Genomic DNA, 20,983 nt, shown 5'->3' on the forward strand with positions numbered 1-20,983 from the left:
TTTCTTGTTACTGATTAAGAAATTTAGGCAATTAAATAGCAGGATGAATACTTAAATTGTACAAAAGAACAATTTTAATGTCTTGAATAATTTCTAAGCCAGTTCTGTACTATTTCTACAGAATATCTATCTGGAGCTAACAAGTAATGATAACATCTATTTAAAATAAAGAATGGTGAAGTGATTTCCTATTTATTTTAAAATAAGTAAAACTTTTTTGGAATTAAAAAAATCCTTACTATTTTGCTGTTACTTGGCAATATTATTTCATTTCAAATAACCATAACTGTGATCACAGTGAATCCAAGGTGAATTATTTTCTTTTTCCTTAAAAACAGAAGAGAGAAAATATTTTATTCTTCACCAGAATTTTAAATAAATAAACTCTCAACTGGTCTCATTGGACAATTTTATTTATGCCCCATTAGTCACTAAAACTCACTTTCTTTTTGACATCTCAAATGGCAGGGGAGTGAATTCACATCAAATGATTTGGTAGCATAGCACCATCATGTGGTTAATTTTTGAATAACTCTTAGAAAAAATAAAAATAAAATTAGCAATACCTTGTTTTATATAACCAAGCATACACCTCAATTTATTGTTTAAAATATTCCTGTTTTTGCCATACAAATATGAAAATTTCAAAGAAAAATAAGTGGTGTTTGTTTCTGTAAATATCATGCTCCTGTTTTTGTAAATATTTATCTTCATCTTCTTTTTAAACATCTAACTTCCCTAGTCTCATCAACTCTCAACTAGCCCCCAAGTTGACATAACCAATGAACATTGTTTACTGCCTTGTAGACATTTCTAACTTGTGTGTGTTAGTCTTTTCACACTCAAAATGTCCAAAGCTGAATTCCTTGTCTTCTCCCAACCAAAGTGTGCCTGCTCACATTTTCTCCTTCCTGGATAAGGCCCTACTTCCTCTCCAGTTCCTTAAAGCAGAAATCTAGGCTTATTCTTATGCTGCTTCCATTACCATGAATTCCCCTTTCTGAATAGGACGGGAAGCTTGATCACTGATTCCTTCTGAGCTTGGATTAAAATTTCCCTCTTTCTCCTCTTCATGGGTTGACTTACAACCATCCTTGTTACTCTTTTCCACCACTGCAATGGCTATTTTCTGAGCCACGCACCTTATGTTCATCCATTTACTTTATGAGTGAATCGCTGAAACCTAAATCTGTTTATTTTACTCTCACTCCTAATCTGTTTCTGACTCCTATCACTAGTAAGATAAAGAGCAAATGATATATTTTCTATTATCATCTCCTTCATACACACACACACACACACACACACACACCCATACGCACACACACACATTCACCTGCTACATTCCAACCACACCAAACTCATTGCAATTTCTACTGAAGATGCTGTGTTATTCTTCCTTCTGCATAGAAGGTACCACCCTACATGAGCATTTCTATTAATTTTTTCCTGTTCTTTAATATGGCTGTCACTCATGTCCCTCACCAAAGAATTCCTTGAGTCCCTCAGGCAAAGTTGATCCCTCCTTACTTTCTTCACCAAATGTTACCATTTCTGTCCAAGCACCTATGAGACTTAAAGGTGCTCAAATTCTAAATGCATCTGATTTTTCTACTATAGTTTAAGCCCCTAGAGACACTTTGTCATATCTATATCTCTGTCGCCATGATAAAGGAAATGCTTAAAATATACAGGGTGTTTAAATTTCTTTTAAAAAAAAATCTCATGTTGGTTTATTGTTTTAATTTCAGATGCAATACTTTTCTTAGTATTCACAAACCATGCAGAGTTCAACATGTTTTTAAAGTATTTAGAAAAATATTGCTTTACTGATTACATAAATGAGAAATATGAAGCTCATTGGACGAAAGTAAAATTTTCAGGACTACACAACTTGCAGTAAATTATAGAACATATTTGAAAAGCATATACTTTCAACTATTGTGAAGAACTGTATATATTAAAGGTAAAATGTGAGAGTGGACATTCAACAAGTTAAAAAGAATTCCCCCTCCCCCGATGGTCATGACTTATACTGCATGTGCCTATAAAACATATATCTTGCTTAGGCATTTGTAACAGTTGATGAAATCATTTCTTTCTTAGGGAAAATATCACCACAAGCCCTCAAATAAAAGCACTAGATGTTCTTCCAATTCTTTTTTATTTTGTTTTATCTTAGTTACTGAATTTGTTCCAAAAATTGTCACTGAAATATGGCTTAGAAACGATGCCATGATTCTTAAGTTAATTCATTAAAATTATCAAAAATTTGCAGTTCTGCACAAAAACCTAGAGTTGATAACTTGCCCACAGAAAAATTAAATTCATTTCTAGTAAATAGTTCTGTAAAAATATTTTGAGATAAGGTATATTAATTATATGTTTCTTCATTTTAATATTTTTACTTGGCAGACACTTTTTGTCTGGTAATTCTATTGTTCTTTTAAGCTTTTAAAAATTTTAGAACTGAAATACTGTTAAAATTTGTCAAAACTAAAATCTACGTTTTAAAAATGGCCACATTTCACTGTTTCCCCTTTATGATAGGGGCATTCTCATCTGATAATGTGACAACTTTTATCCATCAAATAACTGCTTGACATTTTTTGTATGTGTGAAACTGAGTTGAATTTCTTCCTCAGTGATGACGGGATATACCAGACCCTCCCATAGCTCCCTCTCACATAAACACGCACGCATTCTTCCCCATCTACCCCTGACACACACAATACATCTGTCTTCCAAGTTTTGGATTTTTCCATAGCACTTATTACCACTTGGGATGCTACCATTTGCTTATTTATCTTATTGTTGTCCATCAAACCCTAGAAGAGAGCAAGCTCCATGGGGGATTTTTGTCTGCTTTGTCCAGTTCTGACATCTATAATGATGTCTAGCACACAGTAGGATATTTAAGAAATATTTGTTAAAAATAGGAATAAAATGCCTCAGGAATTTTGTGCTTACTTTCTTCCCTCAGGCTTATTTCCCTCTGATTTCCCCACGCCTGTTTCTTTGCATCTCATTTCCAGTATTACATCCTCAGAGAAGCACATCTTATCTGCTCTATGGAATGTCTCCACCATTGTTTTTCTGTCCCATTACACTATTTTCCTCATAAATCTTACCACTAACTGAAAAGTATTATTTACTTATTATTCGTTCTGGCTCTCCCTCTCTATTAAAAAAAATGGACTTAATTTAACTCATGAACCAAGATATCCTCAATTCCTACTGTGACAAAATAAAATCTAATCAAATATTTGATTCAATTTATGCAGATTTAAATTAACTTGAATAAATCAATTAAAGAAGTAGGTACAGACATCATCTATGGATGATTTAATATGAGACTTGAGTAGTGGTAGAGTTTTAGACTAATTTATTAGCTAATAGGAAAGTCTAGCAAGGAATAAATAAATTGACTCCTGTATTGTTAAAAAAATTAAGTTTGAGGAACTTGATTTTCCTTTAAAATGATGCTTGATCTGAAAGTCTTATCTTTATAGTTCAGCCTCGTATCATAAACCTCCCTTACAAGAGCTTGTTCCTAGTGTCTTTTTATCTTTGTTCAGCCTGGTATAAATCTGCTTTCTTGTTGCTTGTCTTGAAAAGCATCTTCTCTTTCAGATACATTTACAGCCTTCAGTTATTTGGGTTCATTGACAATTTTCCTTTCCATTGACTGGTAAGACCTATGATATGACTGAGAGAGTAGAGTCATTTCTAAAGGATACATTTTGTTAAGAGTGAGGACTCTACTGTGATGGTGAAAATGGTACATGTTCATCATAAAAAATGAACCAGTAGAGAGAGCAGAAAGTAAAGAGCGATGAAAGCACAAGCAATTGTGGGTCAGAGTATAGTATAAGTGAGTTTTCTGCTCAGGGTCTTCCAGGCTGAAATCAAGGTGTAGGCCACTGCTGCGACTGATCTGAGGCATAGAGTTTTTTTCCAAGATTACTTCTTTTGGCAGAACTCATTTCTTTATGGCTTTATGACTGCGGACCCTACTTTTTTGCTGGCTGTTGGTCAAGATCCAGTCTCAGTTCCCAGAGGCACCCCAGGCACTTGTCAGGTGGGCTCCTACATCACAAATTTACTTCTTCAAGGCCAGGAGGAGATCATCTGTAGCACCTCCTTCTACTAACGCTCACGTGATTACATCAGACCCTTCAAGCAAAATCTCCCTTGTAATTAACTGAATGATAAGTGATTAAAGACCTTGATTATATTTCAATAATTTATTTTTCCATAAAACTTAACAAATTCATGGGATGATACCCCATTCAGTTCAGAGGCCCGTCACACACTCAAGGGCAGCAAATTTTACAAGAGATTATAGAAGAGGTTATCTTGTCCTTGGGGGTAAGAATCTTGGGGACACCTTGGGAATTCTGTCTACCAAAGCTGCTTTTCAAATTCCTCAAAATATAACTCTAGCTATCCATTTTCACTCAACATTATCTGGAAACGTGATGAGGCCTGGAAGAGCCCAGGGAATTATTCTTTTGTATTTTATGCCAAAAATTGCTCATCCCTCTTTGAAATGAGAAAATCTTTTGGTACATTAATATTTTATGTAGTTTTTCGTGACCTGGACCTCAGCAAAGTAAAAGCAGAGAAAGTGGCTAAAAACAAAGAATCAAAAAGATTATATCTTGCCCAATTTTTTCTTTTATATTCTAATGAACAATTAAATATATCCTACTCCATTTCTTTTTTTAATTTATTCATTTATTTTTATTTATTTGGTTGCGCCAGGTCTTAGTTGAGGCTCACCAGCTCCTTAGTTGCAGCAGTTGGGCTCCTTAGTTGCAGCATGCGAACTCTTAGTGGCAGCATGTGAACTCTTAGTGGTAGGATGCATGTGGTCTAGTTCCCTGACCAGGGATTGAACCTGGACCCCCTGCACTGGGAGCACAGAGTCTTAATCACTGCGCCACCAGGGAAGTCCCTCCATTTCTTCACAGTTTAGGTTTCTTACCGTACAACTCCCTACGATATGAATTGTTTCCTGAAAATTCTGGTTTCACTAACCTTCCTTTATCGAAACATCCTGAGGAGAAAGGAACTACTCAACTAAATTCTATTTAATCAATCATTTTCTTACTTTTCTAGAAAGGTTCATAAAATTGAATGCACCCCAAGCAGTACTACAAAGTTTTCTCTTTATTGTGCGAGAGCTAAATTAGTTCCACTTCATAATAATGGATTTCTGTTATGGAATATGATTCATTTCCTAACAATAATAAAAAATCCTTTTTTTTCTATACTTGTTTCAAATAATAGGATTTTTGTTGATTGCAAAGTTAGATGAATTTCATTCCTCGGCACCATCTCACCCCACCCCCTCCACAAAGGGTGGAGGGTAGTCTGTCAGATGAGTTGGATAAAGTCAACTAGAGAGAGATTGGTATTGGTTTTTTTTTTGCTCTTTCTGAGCTATCCAGTTGTATGCAATGGCATTGCCTAAGGGCCAGGGTCACGAAGAGGTAAGGTCCTCTAGGATATTATTGTGGCATTTCTCCTACAATTTTCTTCAGTTGTTTGATCACTGCAGGAGATAAGTTTTCAGTCATAAAAGAATATCTGTATGTACAGAAAGTTTCTTTCATCTCACTCTTTATCACCCTGCCCACTAAATACTTGTCTGCTGTGACAGGTCAGGAGTTCTTAAAAGGCATAGATTATGTCTAATCTCCTAAAACAAAATGTAGAAAAGGTTTTGGATTCTCCCTTCATTCCTGGGTTTGAAATGGACTCCAAAGTGGGGAGTCAAGTCGATCAGATAGCAGTGACATGTTAATTAACTAGGTAAATAAAATTGAGATCTTGTCTAGAAAGAATTTGCCTAATCCTACAGACAATCAGAAGCATTCCGATGTCTAGGAGAAGTAGAGAGGGAAAGGAAGAACAATTGGTACTAATTTCTACATTTTAAGAGAAGTTAATTCTGGGCCAAAGAAGGGGGTAAGTATCAGCCAGAGCAGCTCAACTAGCCTTCTAGGCAAAAGGACCCGAGGTGATAAAGTCAAAATCGTCTTACACTAGAAGTTAGGGGTAACTATGATAAAAAATTATATTGTTTAACATTCATCGAGCACTTAGAGTTTACAAAACACGAAGTATATTTCTATATGTTCTTTAACTTAAACTAGCTTGTACAGCTTATAAATTATACATCACTCAGGTATCTCTTATGGCATACGATTTCTCTTGAATACATCAAATGATGGGAGACTTACTACTTCTTCAAACAACTCAGTCATTAAACAAGATGGCAAACCTTATTTATCTTTGCCTCTTTCTGTCCTCCTGGAATGTATCCCAGGTCTTACCACCATGTAGGCAATCAACACTTTTTAAAATTAGTTTAGTTTTGAATGGTTTTGTTTGTTAGAGATTTCTTCTTTTTTTAGCTTAAAGTTGCCATGTTTAATAATTTAAATTATTGTTAATTCCCTATTGAGAGACTTATAGAATAACCCTAACTGATATTCAATATTTGAAAAGGTGTATCCTTTTTTGTCTCTTGTCTTCTTCATTCCAGGATAAACATTCCCAGTAATTGTAACAGTTTTGTATGTTGGGTTTGAATAATATTTTGTTACCCTATTCTGGCAATTGGTTGTCTTTTCTTGAGCCTGATCCTTTAACAAAACCCTGTAGTCAAACTGTGGGCTGATCAAAACCGTAGCATCATAATCTCTTTTTCCAGATATTATGTTTCTATCTGTGTAATCAACAGCCCCAATATCAACCCTGGCATATTAGCCAATAACTTATATTGCTTTAAGACAAATGAAAAGTCTTAGCAAGAAGACAGAAATTGAAGAAAATCAGTATTATATGTAAACAGGTATGAGCTGAATAAATAAAAATATAAAAACTAAAAGAAAGCATTGAGTCCAAGGCAAAGAAATACATGAATAAAACTTGGACGAATTAAACAAAATAAGGGGAATGATTACAGGGAAGATAAACATAGATCCCCCTGAGTGAAAATTACTGTGAAAGAGACTTAATGTCAAGTCCAAGAAGTGTTACTGTTTGCTATAATAAACTTATAGATTTGTGAGTTTTTAAGGATTTCACGGTGATTTTCTTTCTTTTCTTTTCCCTTCTTCACAGGAAAAGCATAAAACAGCAATCTTGTCCTTAAAAGAGAGAAATATACCCACTTTATTTCCCCCAGGTGTACTGAGGCAAAAAAGAGATGTGTTGACACAGCAATTAACACATCATGGGAGTCATACCAGAGGGGATTAATTTAGAAAACAGAAACTTCTAAAGGTCCCAGAAAATCACTATGTTAATTAACTATGTTAATGTTCATTTCATGTCTTAGTTTGTCATAGGTGATTAGAAGTCACAGCCAGTGACCTTAAAGTATTCGTTTTAATAAAGCACTACAGCAACATCATATTTCTATAATATAATATTTCCAGTTATTGGGAACATAAAACTAATATTCAGAAAAAGGTAAATATAAGCAGTGTAAAGTGAAAAATCAAGGATCAGTGACTCCATTGACAAATTACATCCAAATATTTTGTCTCATGTTGTTCTTTAATCCTATATGTTCAAAGCCTTAATTCTTGGTCATATATCCTGATCATGCATCACCGTGCCTACTAATTCTATGTGTAATGCTGACAACACAAAGGACCAAAACTCTGGATATAGTCCTTGGCAGCAAAAATACCTAGACGTTCAAAAGTATTCAATAGAAAAGGATACTATTGTCAAAATAATAAAAATTGTCCAAGAAAAAAACATAGTTTGCTACACCAAATTTTTAGCTGGAATCTAAAAGTATCATTTCAATTTTGTTGTATTTTTAATTACTGCTTGATTCCACTAGATGTCAGTACTGGATAAGAGCATCCTTAATAGGTACTTGATCTCCTGCAGTTGTAACCACTCACGTGAAAGGAATAAGCCCTATCTAGCACATATGTGTGCATATGTCATTTTAATGTATGCAGCTGATGACATTTACAAGTTACCCAGACACTTCTACAACTGGTCGACTCTTTTCTTAAAATGTTTAACTCGTACTTCCCTTACCCACTAATTATTAAAGGAAAATGACCATTTGATATTAACTTGCAAATTACTCTGTCCACCATCGTTGCCACATCCTGTATGAATGTATCTCCTCACTTTTGATTTGTTCTCGCTACAGCCGTTGGATTTTGAAACAAAGAAGGCTTATACTTTTAAAGTAGAGGCCTCCAACCTGCACCTTGACCACCGGTTTCACTCTGCGGGCCCTTTTAAGGACACTGCCACAGTGAAGGTCAGCGTGCTGGATGTGGACGAGCCGCCGGTTTTCAGCAAGCCCCTCTACACCATGGAGGTTTACGAAGACACTCCACTTGGGACCATCATTGGCGCCGTCACTGCCCAAGACCTCGATGTCGGCAGCAGTGCCGTAAGGTAAGAAAAAGAAACGTTTTCTTTTCTGTGTCAGAAAGAGAAAGAAAATAAAACAACACTCTGACCAGGCTTGCATGAATTATTTAGAGAATACAGTGCTTGAAAATGGAATCACTGTACATAGTAAGTATAAGAATAGAAGAAAAAACATAGGATTTGAACAAAAACATCTGATATCAATCCCTGTAACAGGGTTTAGTAGTGGCCTGATGTTGGGCTTGTCACTCATGCTGGTCAACCTCAATTTTTTTATCCACAAAAGGGATTTAATAGTAAGCCTAAGAGGATGATTCTCATGAATAACGATATTAAGATACTTTCACGGTGCCTGAAATATCATAGATATATAATACATTTTTCAATTATTCTAAAATCTCTGTCTCTTACCCAAAGTTACTGCTTGAAAAAGATTGTTTTACCATTTTAAATTTGCAGCTCATTTTTTTCACTGTGGCAGTTGTATATGCTGATGGAAGCACAATTAGAGTCAGTCTTAAGGTAACAGGCATTGTGGAGTTGCTCAAAGCCCAGACTTGGCAAGGAGTTCCTTACTGGCATAAGGCTGCTTGGTAGTGAGTCAACAAAGCAATCGATGGAACAAGAAAGAGTAAGAAAATACACCCCCCCCCCCAATAAATGCCACTTGCATTGCTGAAACGTGGTGGGATTCCCTTTTCCTCCCTTATAAATCGATCCTACAACGTATTTTGAGACTTGTTCAGGTGCCCACGTGCCTACAAGAACTGGGGGTGGGGGGGGGGTGGAAAGAAAAAAAAGGAAGAAATGAACATATGTACGAAACAGGAACAGACAGACGTTGCGATTGCTGATGGGGAGGGGTGGGGGAGGGGAGGACTGGGATCTGGGATTAGCAGGTTCAAACTAAAAGGAGAGAGAGAGAAACGTGTGATCTGTTCCGAATCTTCTAACTCCAAAGGGTTGAAGCTTATAGTATGCAAAATCCACACCAAAGAACACATTAAGTAGGCTTTTAAAGCAAAACACCACTCTGTCGACATAGGAAAAATACATAGACATATATCGCACAAGATTTTAAGCCATGGGGTAATTAATGATAAAAAAAAAAAAAAAAAAGCATCATCCTTTCAGCGGTAGCCTCAACACATTCATAGCACAGAGAAAAATTTCAGGATATGGCTGAGAGCATGAAAGCTCTGCTCTTTGTACTTGTCTGCATCCACCCCCCAAAGTCGCCTGAACACTTTCCTTCTTGAAGGATGTCTGTGATCAAGAGAGAACTAAAAAAGCACATTTGTCTTGGGAAAGGGAAGAAAAAGAGCAATTATTGAGTGCCCCTACACGTCAGGTTGAATGCTGGCTCATTTCCTCATTGGGTTCAAGTTGTTCTACATGCTCATATTACGGCATGATTCACTGTCAGTTAAACTCCAGAGAAGTCTATTTATTACCAGTGTTCACAGGGGCATGCTCAAGAATCTGCTACGTTAGTAGTTGTTATACATTAATCTGTCATCATCCATCAATCTTGTTCCTGAACACCCTGAGTGTGCTGCTGGTCACTGTGAAAGTGGAAAATGCCTGCTGAGTGGATTCACAGGTAATTTCAAGAATGTAAACAGAATGGAAGAAATATTGAAGGTTGTAAAAAAGTAAAAAAAAGTAAATAAACATGGATTGAAATTCTCCACTGTTCAATAGATGAGAATTGTGGGACATAGTGGGACACAATATCTTAGGGAACATGCTAAGTTGTTTAATTTACTATATGTACTATTTTTTTATTTTACTTTATTTTTATTTCATTTTATTTTTTTGACTGCATTGGGTCTTCGTTGCTGTGCGTGGGCTTTCCCTAGTTGTGGCGAGCAGGGGCTACTCTTCATTGCAGTGCGCAGGCTTCTCATTGCAGTGGCTTCTCTTGTTGCAAAGCCCGGGCTCTAGGCATGCGGGCTGCAGTAATTGTGGCTTGCGGGCTCTAGAGCGCAAGCTCAGTAGTTGTGGCATGAGGGCTCAGTAGTTGTGACTCATGGGTTCTAGAGCGCAGGCTCAGTAGTTGTGGCAGACGGGCTTAGTTGCTCGGCTGCGTGTGGGATTTTCTTGGACCAGGGCTCAAACCTGTGTCCCCTGAACTCAGGCAGATTCTTAACCACCAGGGAAGTCCATATGTTCTATTTTGAATACTGATAATAGCATGATGAGGTCGAGATATGAATAAAATATTATTTTAATGAAATACTTTAAAACCAAAAAATCGGAGAGTTGACAAGTAAAAAAATACCACCTGGTAAAGGTAAGGTGAGAATTACAAACTTCTAAGTATAAGAAAATGATTAGATCAAGACCCTGGTGTGAAGAATAAAGGAAGCCTACATTTTAGAGAAATTCTCCAGCTACAAGCCTATTTTCTTTACCTGTTTGTTTGTTTGTTTTTGATGTCACAGAAACTAGTGTCTGACAGGTGCTACTTTATGTGACATAAAATAGTATCCCCAGTCTTTTTTCTAATGGGCAGCAGCCTGACTCACTGAAGCTGTAGACAGAGATGGATTTAATTGATCCCCGTGAGGGGTTGTCAAAAGACAGAGGAGCTTTTGAATCAACATGAAAGTTGTCTTACTTTCATGTTCTTGGAGTAAACAATAAACTTGAATCGTGTCAGGTGAGGAATGTGGGGTGTGGGTCATCTCTTCTTGGTCTGAAATCATGTTCGCTCACTTAAGAATGATAGTAAAAATATGTTATAAAAAATAAGCATCAAAATGACAAATTACTTGGCATGTGTAGGTATGCTCTGTTTGTTTTCCTTTGCTTTACTGCATTTACTGCTTTGCATTACCCTTTTAATAGGGTTATTGTGGAAGGTATTAATTTAAGATTAGGTTATTCCACACCACTGGGTATTTTATAAATATTATTACTTCATCATCACTGAGCACAGCAAAGAGTCACAAAGCAATGACATTAACCGGGGATTGCAAAACCTTAGAAGAAAGGTTCAGTTAGGTGTAATGCCCCCAAATATACCATATCCTGTCCCCTCTTGTCCTGAGCTTAATTTCTAGTTATTGTTTCCTTTGCTCTTCTAGCCTTTGCCTTTAGATGAACTGATTTCCTGTCTCTAATATTCTATATCCTTTGACACTCTTATTATATAGTTCATGGGAATGATTTCTAGTGAGTCCAATAGGAGTGTAACGAGTGTACCTACTATTAGTGAGGTGGGGACAGTCTCTTAAGAAATGAAATTTAAAACAGGTGACTATGCAGTTACATCGGAAATTAATATTTGTTTTGGATATAAGTGATTTAAGTTACAGAGAGATTTCAGTGGATGATTCTGCTCAGTATGTGCTATCTTTCTTTTGTTCCAAACATTTAAAAATCTTAGTTATCCTATGAATGAATTTCAAAATAAAATTTAATCAAAGTATTTTTCTGTATAAAATTAGAAAATGGACAATTCCATTCTAAACCCACTCCTTGTAAGATGGGTTGGATAAGACACTGATAATGTAAACTAAAATCTATTTTATGTATATAAATGTCCATGTGTAAATTATTATAGTATTTAGTAGAACAATTGAATGATTTATTTTTCAAGTTACCTCCTTTTGTTTGATGATATGTCCAACAAAAACCCATCGCATAAAATCAAGTAGTGAAATTGGTTAATAAATAGAAAACCATTATCAAGTATCATAAGTAAAAAGTAATACATAAAATAATTAATAACTGGTTGTTAAAACATAAATGTCTAAATGAGTCCCACTTAAAATTATCTTATATTCCGTATCTGGTCTGTTCAATGCACTTTTGGAAACATTTTTGTATCACTTGAAATTGATTTTTTCATCATGGATTAGGAGGCTATCAGAGTAGGCGATTTTCATTTGAGGGCCCTTTCCAATACACTAGAAATCTTGTTTTGTGGGCAAAAACCTAAGCTCAAATACAAAACAAGCTTAGAGAATGAGAAGAAACAGAGGCCCCACTTATCAAGTGAAATCCTAGAGCAACATACATAATTTACTTTAAATATTAATTAATGAAATGGTAAAAATTAAAAACTTGAAAACTTGCTGGCTCTCTATTTTTCTCCTATTTAACAAGATTTTTTTAAGAATTAAATGAGGTATCGGTATATAATGTTTAATTTTTAAAATGGTTTATAGATTGTATATTTTTAAGATAAGATTAGGTTCACAGCAAAATTGAGAGAAGATACAGAGATTTCTCATATGCCCGTTGCCACCACGCATACATAGCCTCCCCCTTTATCAGCATCCCCCACTGGAGGGATACATTTATTGCAGTGATGAACCTACATTGACATCATAATCATTCAAAGTCTATAGTTAACTTTAGGGTTCACTCCTGGTGTTGTACAGTCTGTGAATATATTTATTATGACATGTATCCATCATTGTAATATCATACAGAGTATTTTCACTTCCCTAAAAATCCTCTGAGCTCTGTTTATCCCTCCCCACACCAATCCCTGACCTTTTCACTGTCTCCATAGTTTAGCCTTTCCAGAATGTCATATAGTTGGAGTCATACAGTATGTAGCCTTTTCAGATGGGCATCTTTCTCTTACTATTTACATAAAGCTTTCTCCATATCTTGTAAAAGTTTGATAGCTCATTTCTTTTTAGTGCTAAAAAGTATTCTGTTGTCAGCATGTACCACAGTTTATGTATCCACTCACCTACTGAACATCTTGAGTGTTCTTTAAGTCCTAGGAATTACTAATAAAGCTGTATAAATATCCATCTACAAGTTTTTAACATGGACATAAATTGTCAGCTCCTGTGTGTCAATACCAAGGAGTGCAATTACTGGATCAGATGGCAAGAGTATGTTGAGATCTGTAAGAGACCACCAAACTGTCTTCCAAGGTGGCTGTGTCACTTTGCACTCTCACCATCAATGAATGAGAAGGCCTGTTGCTCCACATCCTTGCCAGCATTTGGTGTTGCTGGTGTTCTGGATTTTGGCCTTTCTATTAAGTGTGTAGTGGTACCTTATCGTTGTTTCAATTTGCATTTCCTGGGTAACATACGATGTGGAGCATCTTTTCATGTGCTTATTTGCCATTTGGATCAATATATCTTCTTTGGTAAGATGTTTGTTAAGGTCTTCGACACATTTTTAACTGGGTTGTTTGTTTTCATATTGTTCAGTTTTAAGAATGCTATTTTTTTCCAGTGCATACAAAAATAAGCAACAAAAGGTTTGCCTTTCTTTAATATTCTCAACCACAGATACAATCTCATTGCAAAAGAGAGATTATGATGGATGCATTACTTGTTAAGAGCATGTATGAAGCTTATACATACTCAGTTGTCTCACTGAGTCTAACTTGCGCTGAGTTTCTGGGCAATGGCTACCTGTGGATGACAAGGAGAGATTACAGATATGCAAACCTGAAATATTATAAAACTCAGGACAAGAATTAAGAAATCTGAAAATGAGGGTCATCAAAACTCCACTTTTCTCTTTACCTTTGTTCACACAACTAAATTCCGTCCAATTAAAACAGTATCTTGCCCTCTATTTCATGGCCTTCATCCTAGACTTCTGCCATTTTAGGTGGCAAAACCATGTGCATCCTCACTGCTATTCTAACTCACTTCTCTTTCTTCTTATCATTGTTGTCTTTTACACATCTTTCATATTCACTAAAGACACTATATAACTCTACCATGGTATTTGTCATTTTTAGCTTATTGCATAAATATATATTTACTTTTTTAACCACCATCTTCAAAACGCAGAAAATGAAAGGGCGCTGGAGAGTTAAGAATATTTCCTTGTTCTTTCAAATACTATATGCAAAATTAATTTAATTTTAAAATTTTCTTGATGTATTTATCCTAATATATAAAGCAACCAGTTAATGAAATGTAGAATGTTTATGTATGTATATGTGTGCATTTATAATTTTTAATTGATTATAAGCAGATCTAGATCTAGACCTAGATATATAAATATAATAGGTCTTTTTATTTTGTAAGGGTCTGTAGACCAGGGTGTTTGGATATAATCTTTATAGGTCTTAATTTCTGCTATTTTATCACAATGTAGTCAAGAATATACTTTTTCTTTTTTTCTTTTTTTTTGGTAAAATGGCTTTTTGTTTCCTTAGCTTCTATAAATAGAATTAATGGAAGCTAAATGCTATCAGTGCATTTGCAAGTAGACATTATACAAAATTCAACTTCAAAAAATAATTCTCTCTCTCTCTCGAGTCCTAAACACTAAGTGTAGCACAGTTGTGAAAAAGTCAAATAGGGCAAACTCCCCACATGTTAACATGTTTAGCTACTACTGCAATGTCTAAATTCCACACTCCTTTTTATTTTTTTCCTGTAGTTTCTTTGAAATATTTTATAATATAAGTTTCTATCTGCTTTTTCTTTCCATGTCTACCATTTGTACACAATATCTCTATTCTTTTTATTTTACATTTTTGCATTTTTTATCCACTTACGTTCTCTATACACTTTCAAATGATCTAAAAATTTACAATATTTCTTTCAGTGGTATTTAGTCCTAGCTGTTGTTAAATGCCAGTTGTTATCCCCACTTAGAATTAATTAAGTAATTCATGAAAGTTTCTGATAAAGAGACTAACACGCTTTTTGTAAGGTGAGCTTTAAAAATGCTTTCTTATGCAGAGTCCAGTTACTTGTTTGGTATAACTCTAATTACTCTTTCATATTCTAGTTTCTATTGTTTAACAGAGAGCAAAATAATTTATTTTTATGCCCTGTTCTCTTAAAAAATACTGAAAGTTCTGATAGCAATTGGGAAAAAACATTTTACCCATAAGGTTATATAAGTATTAAGATAAAATTGTTAATCCTTTTTGAGTACTGCTTACCTTATCTCTTTCAGTTAACATTCACATTGTGAATATTAACATATTTGCAAGAGACACATCTGGTAAAGGACTTTTCTCCAAAATATACATTCTTAAAAGTCTAAGATGAAGGAGATGAAATAGAGGGTAAGAAACTATTTTAATTGGAGGGAATAGAATTGTTGCACAAAGGTAAAGAAAAAAGTTGAGATTTGGTAAACCTCATTTTCAGATTTTTTTTAATGCTAGTTCTGAGTTGTTTAATTTATCAGTGACTTGATTTGCATATCTGTAATCTCTCCTTAATCTTCCTGCTTAACCATTGCCCAGAAACTCAGCAGAAGCCACCTCCAGTGAAACAATTGACTATATGTAAGCTTCCTACAGGTGCTTATCAAATTATTCATCCATCAGAATCTCCTTCTTACGATGGGATTGCATTTGCAGTTGACAATATTAAAGAAAGGAAGTACCTTTACTAGTATACTCTGCTTATTTTGTTTGCACTGGAGAAAAGAGCATTCTCTGTACATTTATACCAACTGAATGTTTAAGAGTAACTCATTTGAGAAGTTGTTGATGGAGAATTTAACTTAATTGTGGAGAATGAGAAATTCCTTTGTGAATAAACTTGTTTTCCCCTTCAAATGATGTATTCATTGACGATCAACATAAGAGGAGCTGTTGCAAAGAACATGTACCAAGATGAACAAGTTTACTCTTGTTTGCTTCAGTGGCAATTAACTAACAACATATAGTGACATTGTAATAACTTATTTGTATGTGTCTTTGGGCTGAGCCCTTTGGTCACAGTTCTTTAAACATCACAGCTATTATTTTACAGCGGTATAAACTGAGGCCCAGGAAGACCCAATCATGTCTTCAGTAAAGATGGGAAAATAATTTGAACATAAGCAGCCAGATTCTAAAGGTCAAAATACTAATTGCTCTACTGCTAAAGGTTAATCTAAATATTTATCTAGGTTTTTGAGTTGCTTTGTAATTCTAGGATTGTTGAAAATACAAATAAATTTCATAGTTTTTAGTAGCTTCTTATACAAAATAGACAGAAATTCAAAACAAGTCAGTAAAAAATGTACAATATTTGATTCTTTAAGATATGATAACTATGGGCCTTATTATATACCTGCAAGAATTCTATACACTTACATAGGTTTCCCTGGTTTAAACCTGACAATAACTTTAACTAAATCTGAAAAATGTTTAATTCAACTATGAGAAAATTGACCTTGTTCAGGCTGGAAATATAGAAACAAAATGTACAGTTCTTTTGTTGACATTTTTTGTACATATGGAAAAAAATCTTATTACTTATTACTTTTTATTTTTCTAGACAACTACAAAGTCATTATAAGATTTAGACATAACTAAGAATTTATTGACAAAATTCAGTGGATTTGTGATACAGATCTACAGCTCTAATTTTTATGAGGATTGGATCTTGGTAGCCAATGACGAATTTGCTTTTGTTTTAAGACATTTTATAGTATTCTAATGATACAGTGGCTGCATGTCCAGATATTAGGATGGTGAACTGTTTTTGAGGCTATCTTGTTATGCTTCACATAACTCCTAAGAATGAAGGAATGTCCAAGTCTGTGATCTTTATTACTGACTTAAATGTTTTGGGTTTACATTTTACCTGCTAGAGGTTCAGTTTCTTTGCTTTCTCTCAAAGTGCTGAGTGCTCTATGTAAGTGCAAATTTCATAGCTCTTTCCCTTCTCTCTATAATTTATATACATGCTCTTAGAGAATAGCCCTTTTCTCACAGTTGTTTGAAATGTTTTAATTATTTTGATTTTTTAAAGATTAGTTACTTTAAATATATCATAAATAGATATAAATCCTTCTCCATGGAAAATATTGTAATAATCAGGATCCAGTTTATAAGCTGCCCCAGATTATTTAATAAGAGAATGTGAGTAATTTTCAGAGAGAAATGAGCTAAAGAGTAGATAATCACAGGAGGAAATGAAAGATCAGTTACCAGAAAAAAAAAAAAAAAAAAACCAAAACAAAACAGTAAATAAAAGCTTTCTTTCAAATATGGTGTCCATATTTGGGTATCAAATGGTAAATGACTCTGGTTAAGATGGCATCTTTCTTCAGAGACATTTGGCCATGGCATCCAGTGACAGTAAATAAATCCAACTTGATTAGGAACGACAGGCATTTGATTCAGTTCAAGGGAACAGTTGTGATAAAGCTATATAAAAAGACTTCAGAATAAATATGTCTAAATACTCAAAATATATAAAACAAATATTTCCATGTGTGAATGTGATCAGGTCATTATTAAGAGGAAAAGTCAGATGTCCTTATAAAATAATTAAATGCATACATGCAAGTACAAGAAATGGATAGAACAATAAATTTAATCCTACTCTAAAGAAACTTTCTGTATAATCATGAAAACAAAATACAATTATTTTGCTCTTCTCATTTGAGAAAGACTGTTAATACAAATCGAAATAGGTAAATAAGATGAAAGAAGTAAGAATATAGAATTTTGTAATAAGGAAGCAATAAATGCTTCCTAGAAGAATTTGGCAAGGCTTCATGGGAAGACCTTGAGCAAAGGCATAATCACATTCTTATTTACCCAGGTATTATTGTCCATATTTTTAATAATGAGAAAATTGCCATGACATGCTTGCTATCTAAGCTCTTAAGTGCAGAGCCCATTTTTTTAAATATATGTATATATATTTTTAACATTGTTATTAGAGTATAATTGCTTTACAATGGTGTGTCATTTTCTGCTTTATAACAAAGTGAATCAGTTATACATATACATATGTCCCCATATCTCTTCCCTCTTGCATCTCCCTCCCTCGCACCCTCCCTACCCCACCCCTCTAGGTGGTCACAAAGCACCGAGCTGATCTCCCTGTGCAGAGCCCATATTTAATCAATATTTGCCTAAACTTTATTTTCTTTCCATTAGAGGAAGCTGCTTTGAGGTCTCCGAAAAATAAACCAAAGGCCAGGTGTAAAGCTTTGGGGGCAGACGAGGATCGTGCACAGTCAGCAGACCACATATGACTATTAAAAAATAACTAAAAAAAGACTCCCAGAATGAGGAAAGCGTAAGCAACATTGAGGAAAAGTATAACAGCTATGATTTTAATACTATGTAGATTATAGTGTATTTCTTTTTCTTTAGAGAGCTATTTTATTCGTATCACGTGCTTCCAAATAGAATTTAAGGACAGAATATGCCTTTATTATGCCTATTATGACAGTTCTGCCTTTATTAATTTAATAATTTGATCTAGTGTTTAACTTCTCATCAAACATTTAAACCAAACAAGGGGAGCTATCTAAACTAAGATGTAATCTGCAATCAGGAAAATAAGAATGAGGAGGAGGATTAGGAACAAAAACCCCAAAAACCTAAAAGGAACTAGTAGGAAATTAGCAACTACTATTTAAGGAAGTTTGAGAGAAACATATTGGGATTCCTCAGAAAACAATTTAATTGCAATGTTGATGAAGCAATTACAATCTAAGTGTTGTATGTGGCTTAAATTCTTAGTAAAGTGTTTATAGAAATAAATTGAACTGAATTTATTTTCATTTAGCTATCTGCCACCAGACCAAAAAAAAATTTAAAAAACAAACGTTAGCAAAGAGTGAAGAGTAAAGAGATTTTGATCTATTATTAGTACCTGGACAAAATATTTCCTACCTTGACCTGAGTCATTACTCTTAACATCTTTATTGCTTAAAAAGTGAGATGTAATACTTTTTAAATTTTATTTATTTATTTATTTTTGGCTGTGTTGGGTCCTCGTTTCTGTGCGAGGGCTTTCTCCAGTTGCGGCAAGCAGGGGCCACTCTTCATCGCGGTGCGCGGGCCTCTCACTATCGCGGCCTCTCTTGTTGCGGAGCACAGGCTCCAGACGCGCAGGCTCAGTAGTTGTGGCTCACGGGCCTAGTTGCTCCGCGGCATGTGGGATCCGCCCAGACCAGGGCTCGAACCCGCGTCCCCAGGCAGATTCTCAACCACTGCGCCACCAGGGAAGCCCGAGATGTAATACTTTTAAAGTACTCTGTATCATCAAGTACTTTTTTTACAAAATGTGTTTGAGAATTGGGACAGGGTCAAAGATGGTTTTTCCATTAACTGTGAGAAAGCTATTAGGCAAATTAAAAGAAACAATTTTAAGGGGAGTGTTTACCTAATGAAGAGAACAAAACTTTAAGGCATTTCTGAAAACTCATTTTCAGAAAAATAATAAAATTGTTCTCTGTCGAGTGGTCTGCACAGATTAAGTTAATGCATTAATTTTTGATTTCCATTGAATTGTTAAAACAGGTTTCTTATCAGCAGTCCCTGTGCATACTTCTATAAACTATAGATTTGTATCATATATCTATCCTAAGCATCTTTTTTAAATTTGAATTTCATCTACTCACCAAGTAAGTATAACATGACTCAAACACAATATGTACCTAAAAGTTTTACTCATTTAAACTGGTGAGTTGGGCCAAATTAGACAGTTTATATTATATTGTGATTTTTGCTGAAACCCGGCCTCTGTACACCAGCACCAAATTGAATCTCCAAGACAGATTTTTGGGTGAAGTAGAAAAGAATAGCTTTATTGCAGGGAGCCAAGCAAGGAGTACAGGGCAACCAGTGCTTAAAAGACCCAAACTCCCGGAAGGCTTTCAGGGGAAGGGTTTTTATAGACAGGGTGAGGGAATGGGGTTGCGGGGTGTGTGATTAGCTCTTGGACGTTTTTCTGATTGGTTGGTGGTGACGTAATCGGGAGTCAGCATCATCAACCCTCTGGTTCCAACCAGTCTGGGGTCTACGTGCTCGTGGGCAGCATGCAGTTAATTTCTTCCACCTGCTGGGGGTTTCAGTCTCTGCAAAACAGCTTAAAGGACATGGCTCAGAATATCCTTGACTTTGTTTAATAACCAAAGTATTATTATTACTTTGTCTTGCTTGACTGTTTTCCTTTCTTTCTGTATTTTCTCACTTCTCTAATTAAATTTATTCTTTGAGTAAAGTGTTTCTCCAGACAAAAGGCAGCTGGAGGACATGGGTGGGAGTCTATCTTGGGAAATCCTCATAGGGTCGTGCTTCGTTATGTGATTAGTTGCAATTAAGATATCAGTCTACCCTTAGATTGAATGTGGACTGTAGTAAACCCAAAGTAAACCAGTCATGGCTAACTCTGGGACGGTGATTCTCCTGAAACTGATCTAGACACTTTATAACCGGGTCATGTCTTCTCTGAAAATATCCAGGAAATGTAGGAGTGTTTTCATTGCCAGTTCATTGATGGCCACATCTTATCTATGTCTCCTAATTGCTATAGCGGGCAAAATACCACAGTAGAAAATGGCTATTGTCCAATGTTTATCATTCAGTCAGGCACAGGGATCGGCCAGTAACACAAAGGTAGGACCTTAGGAAAATGCCAGGACCTAGTGTTAAGAGTCTAACCGGCTATGGGAAGATGCTGAAGATGTTTTACTGAGTAGAAAATGTTCAGCTAAGAAGGCAGTAAGCTTTCTAAGAGGATAACATCCAGAGGAAGGGGTATCAAACATCACAAGGTGATGGAGATAAAAACTAGATGCCAGAAAATAGTGAATGAGAACCAAAGCACCATTGTAAGAAATAAGGCCTGGCTATTGTGCCCAT

At 35.2% G+C, this 20,983-nt stretch overlaps 1 protein-coding gene across 1 annotated transcript in view; it reads left to right on the top strand.

Annotated features, from left to right (window-relative positions):
* LOC309623106 (cadherin-12-like) overlaps positions 1-20,983 on the top strand; it is a gene marked incomplete at its 5' end in the record, with an annotated part of 85,410 nt that overhangs the window by 30,960 nt on the left and 33,467 nt on the right. Inside the window, 1 exon segment of the mRNA XM_082379620.1 lies at positions 8,195-8,448. Coding sequence (XP_082235746.1) covers positions 8,195-8,448 — 254 coding nt within the window.

Source organism: Balaenoptera borealis (genome assembly GCF_965194805.1).
Source record: "Balaenoptera borealis genome assembly, chromosome: 2".
Lineage (NCBI taxonomy): Eukaryota > Metazoa > Chordata > Mammalia > Artiodactyla > Balaenopteridae > Balaenoptera > Balaenoptera borealis.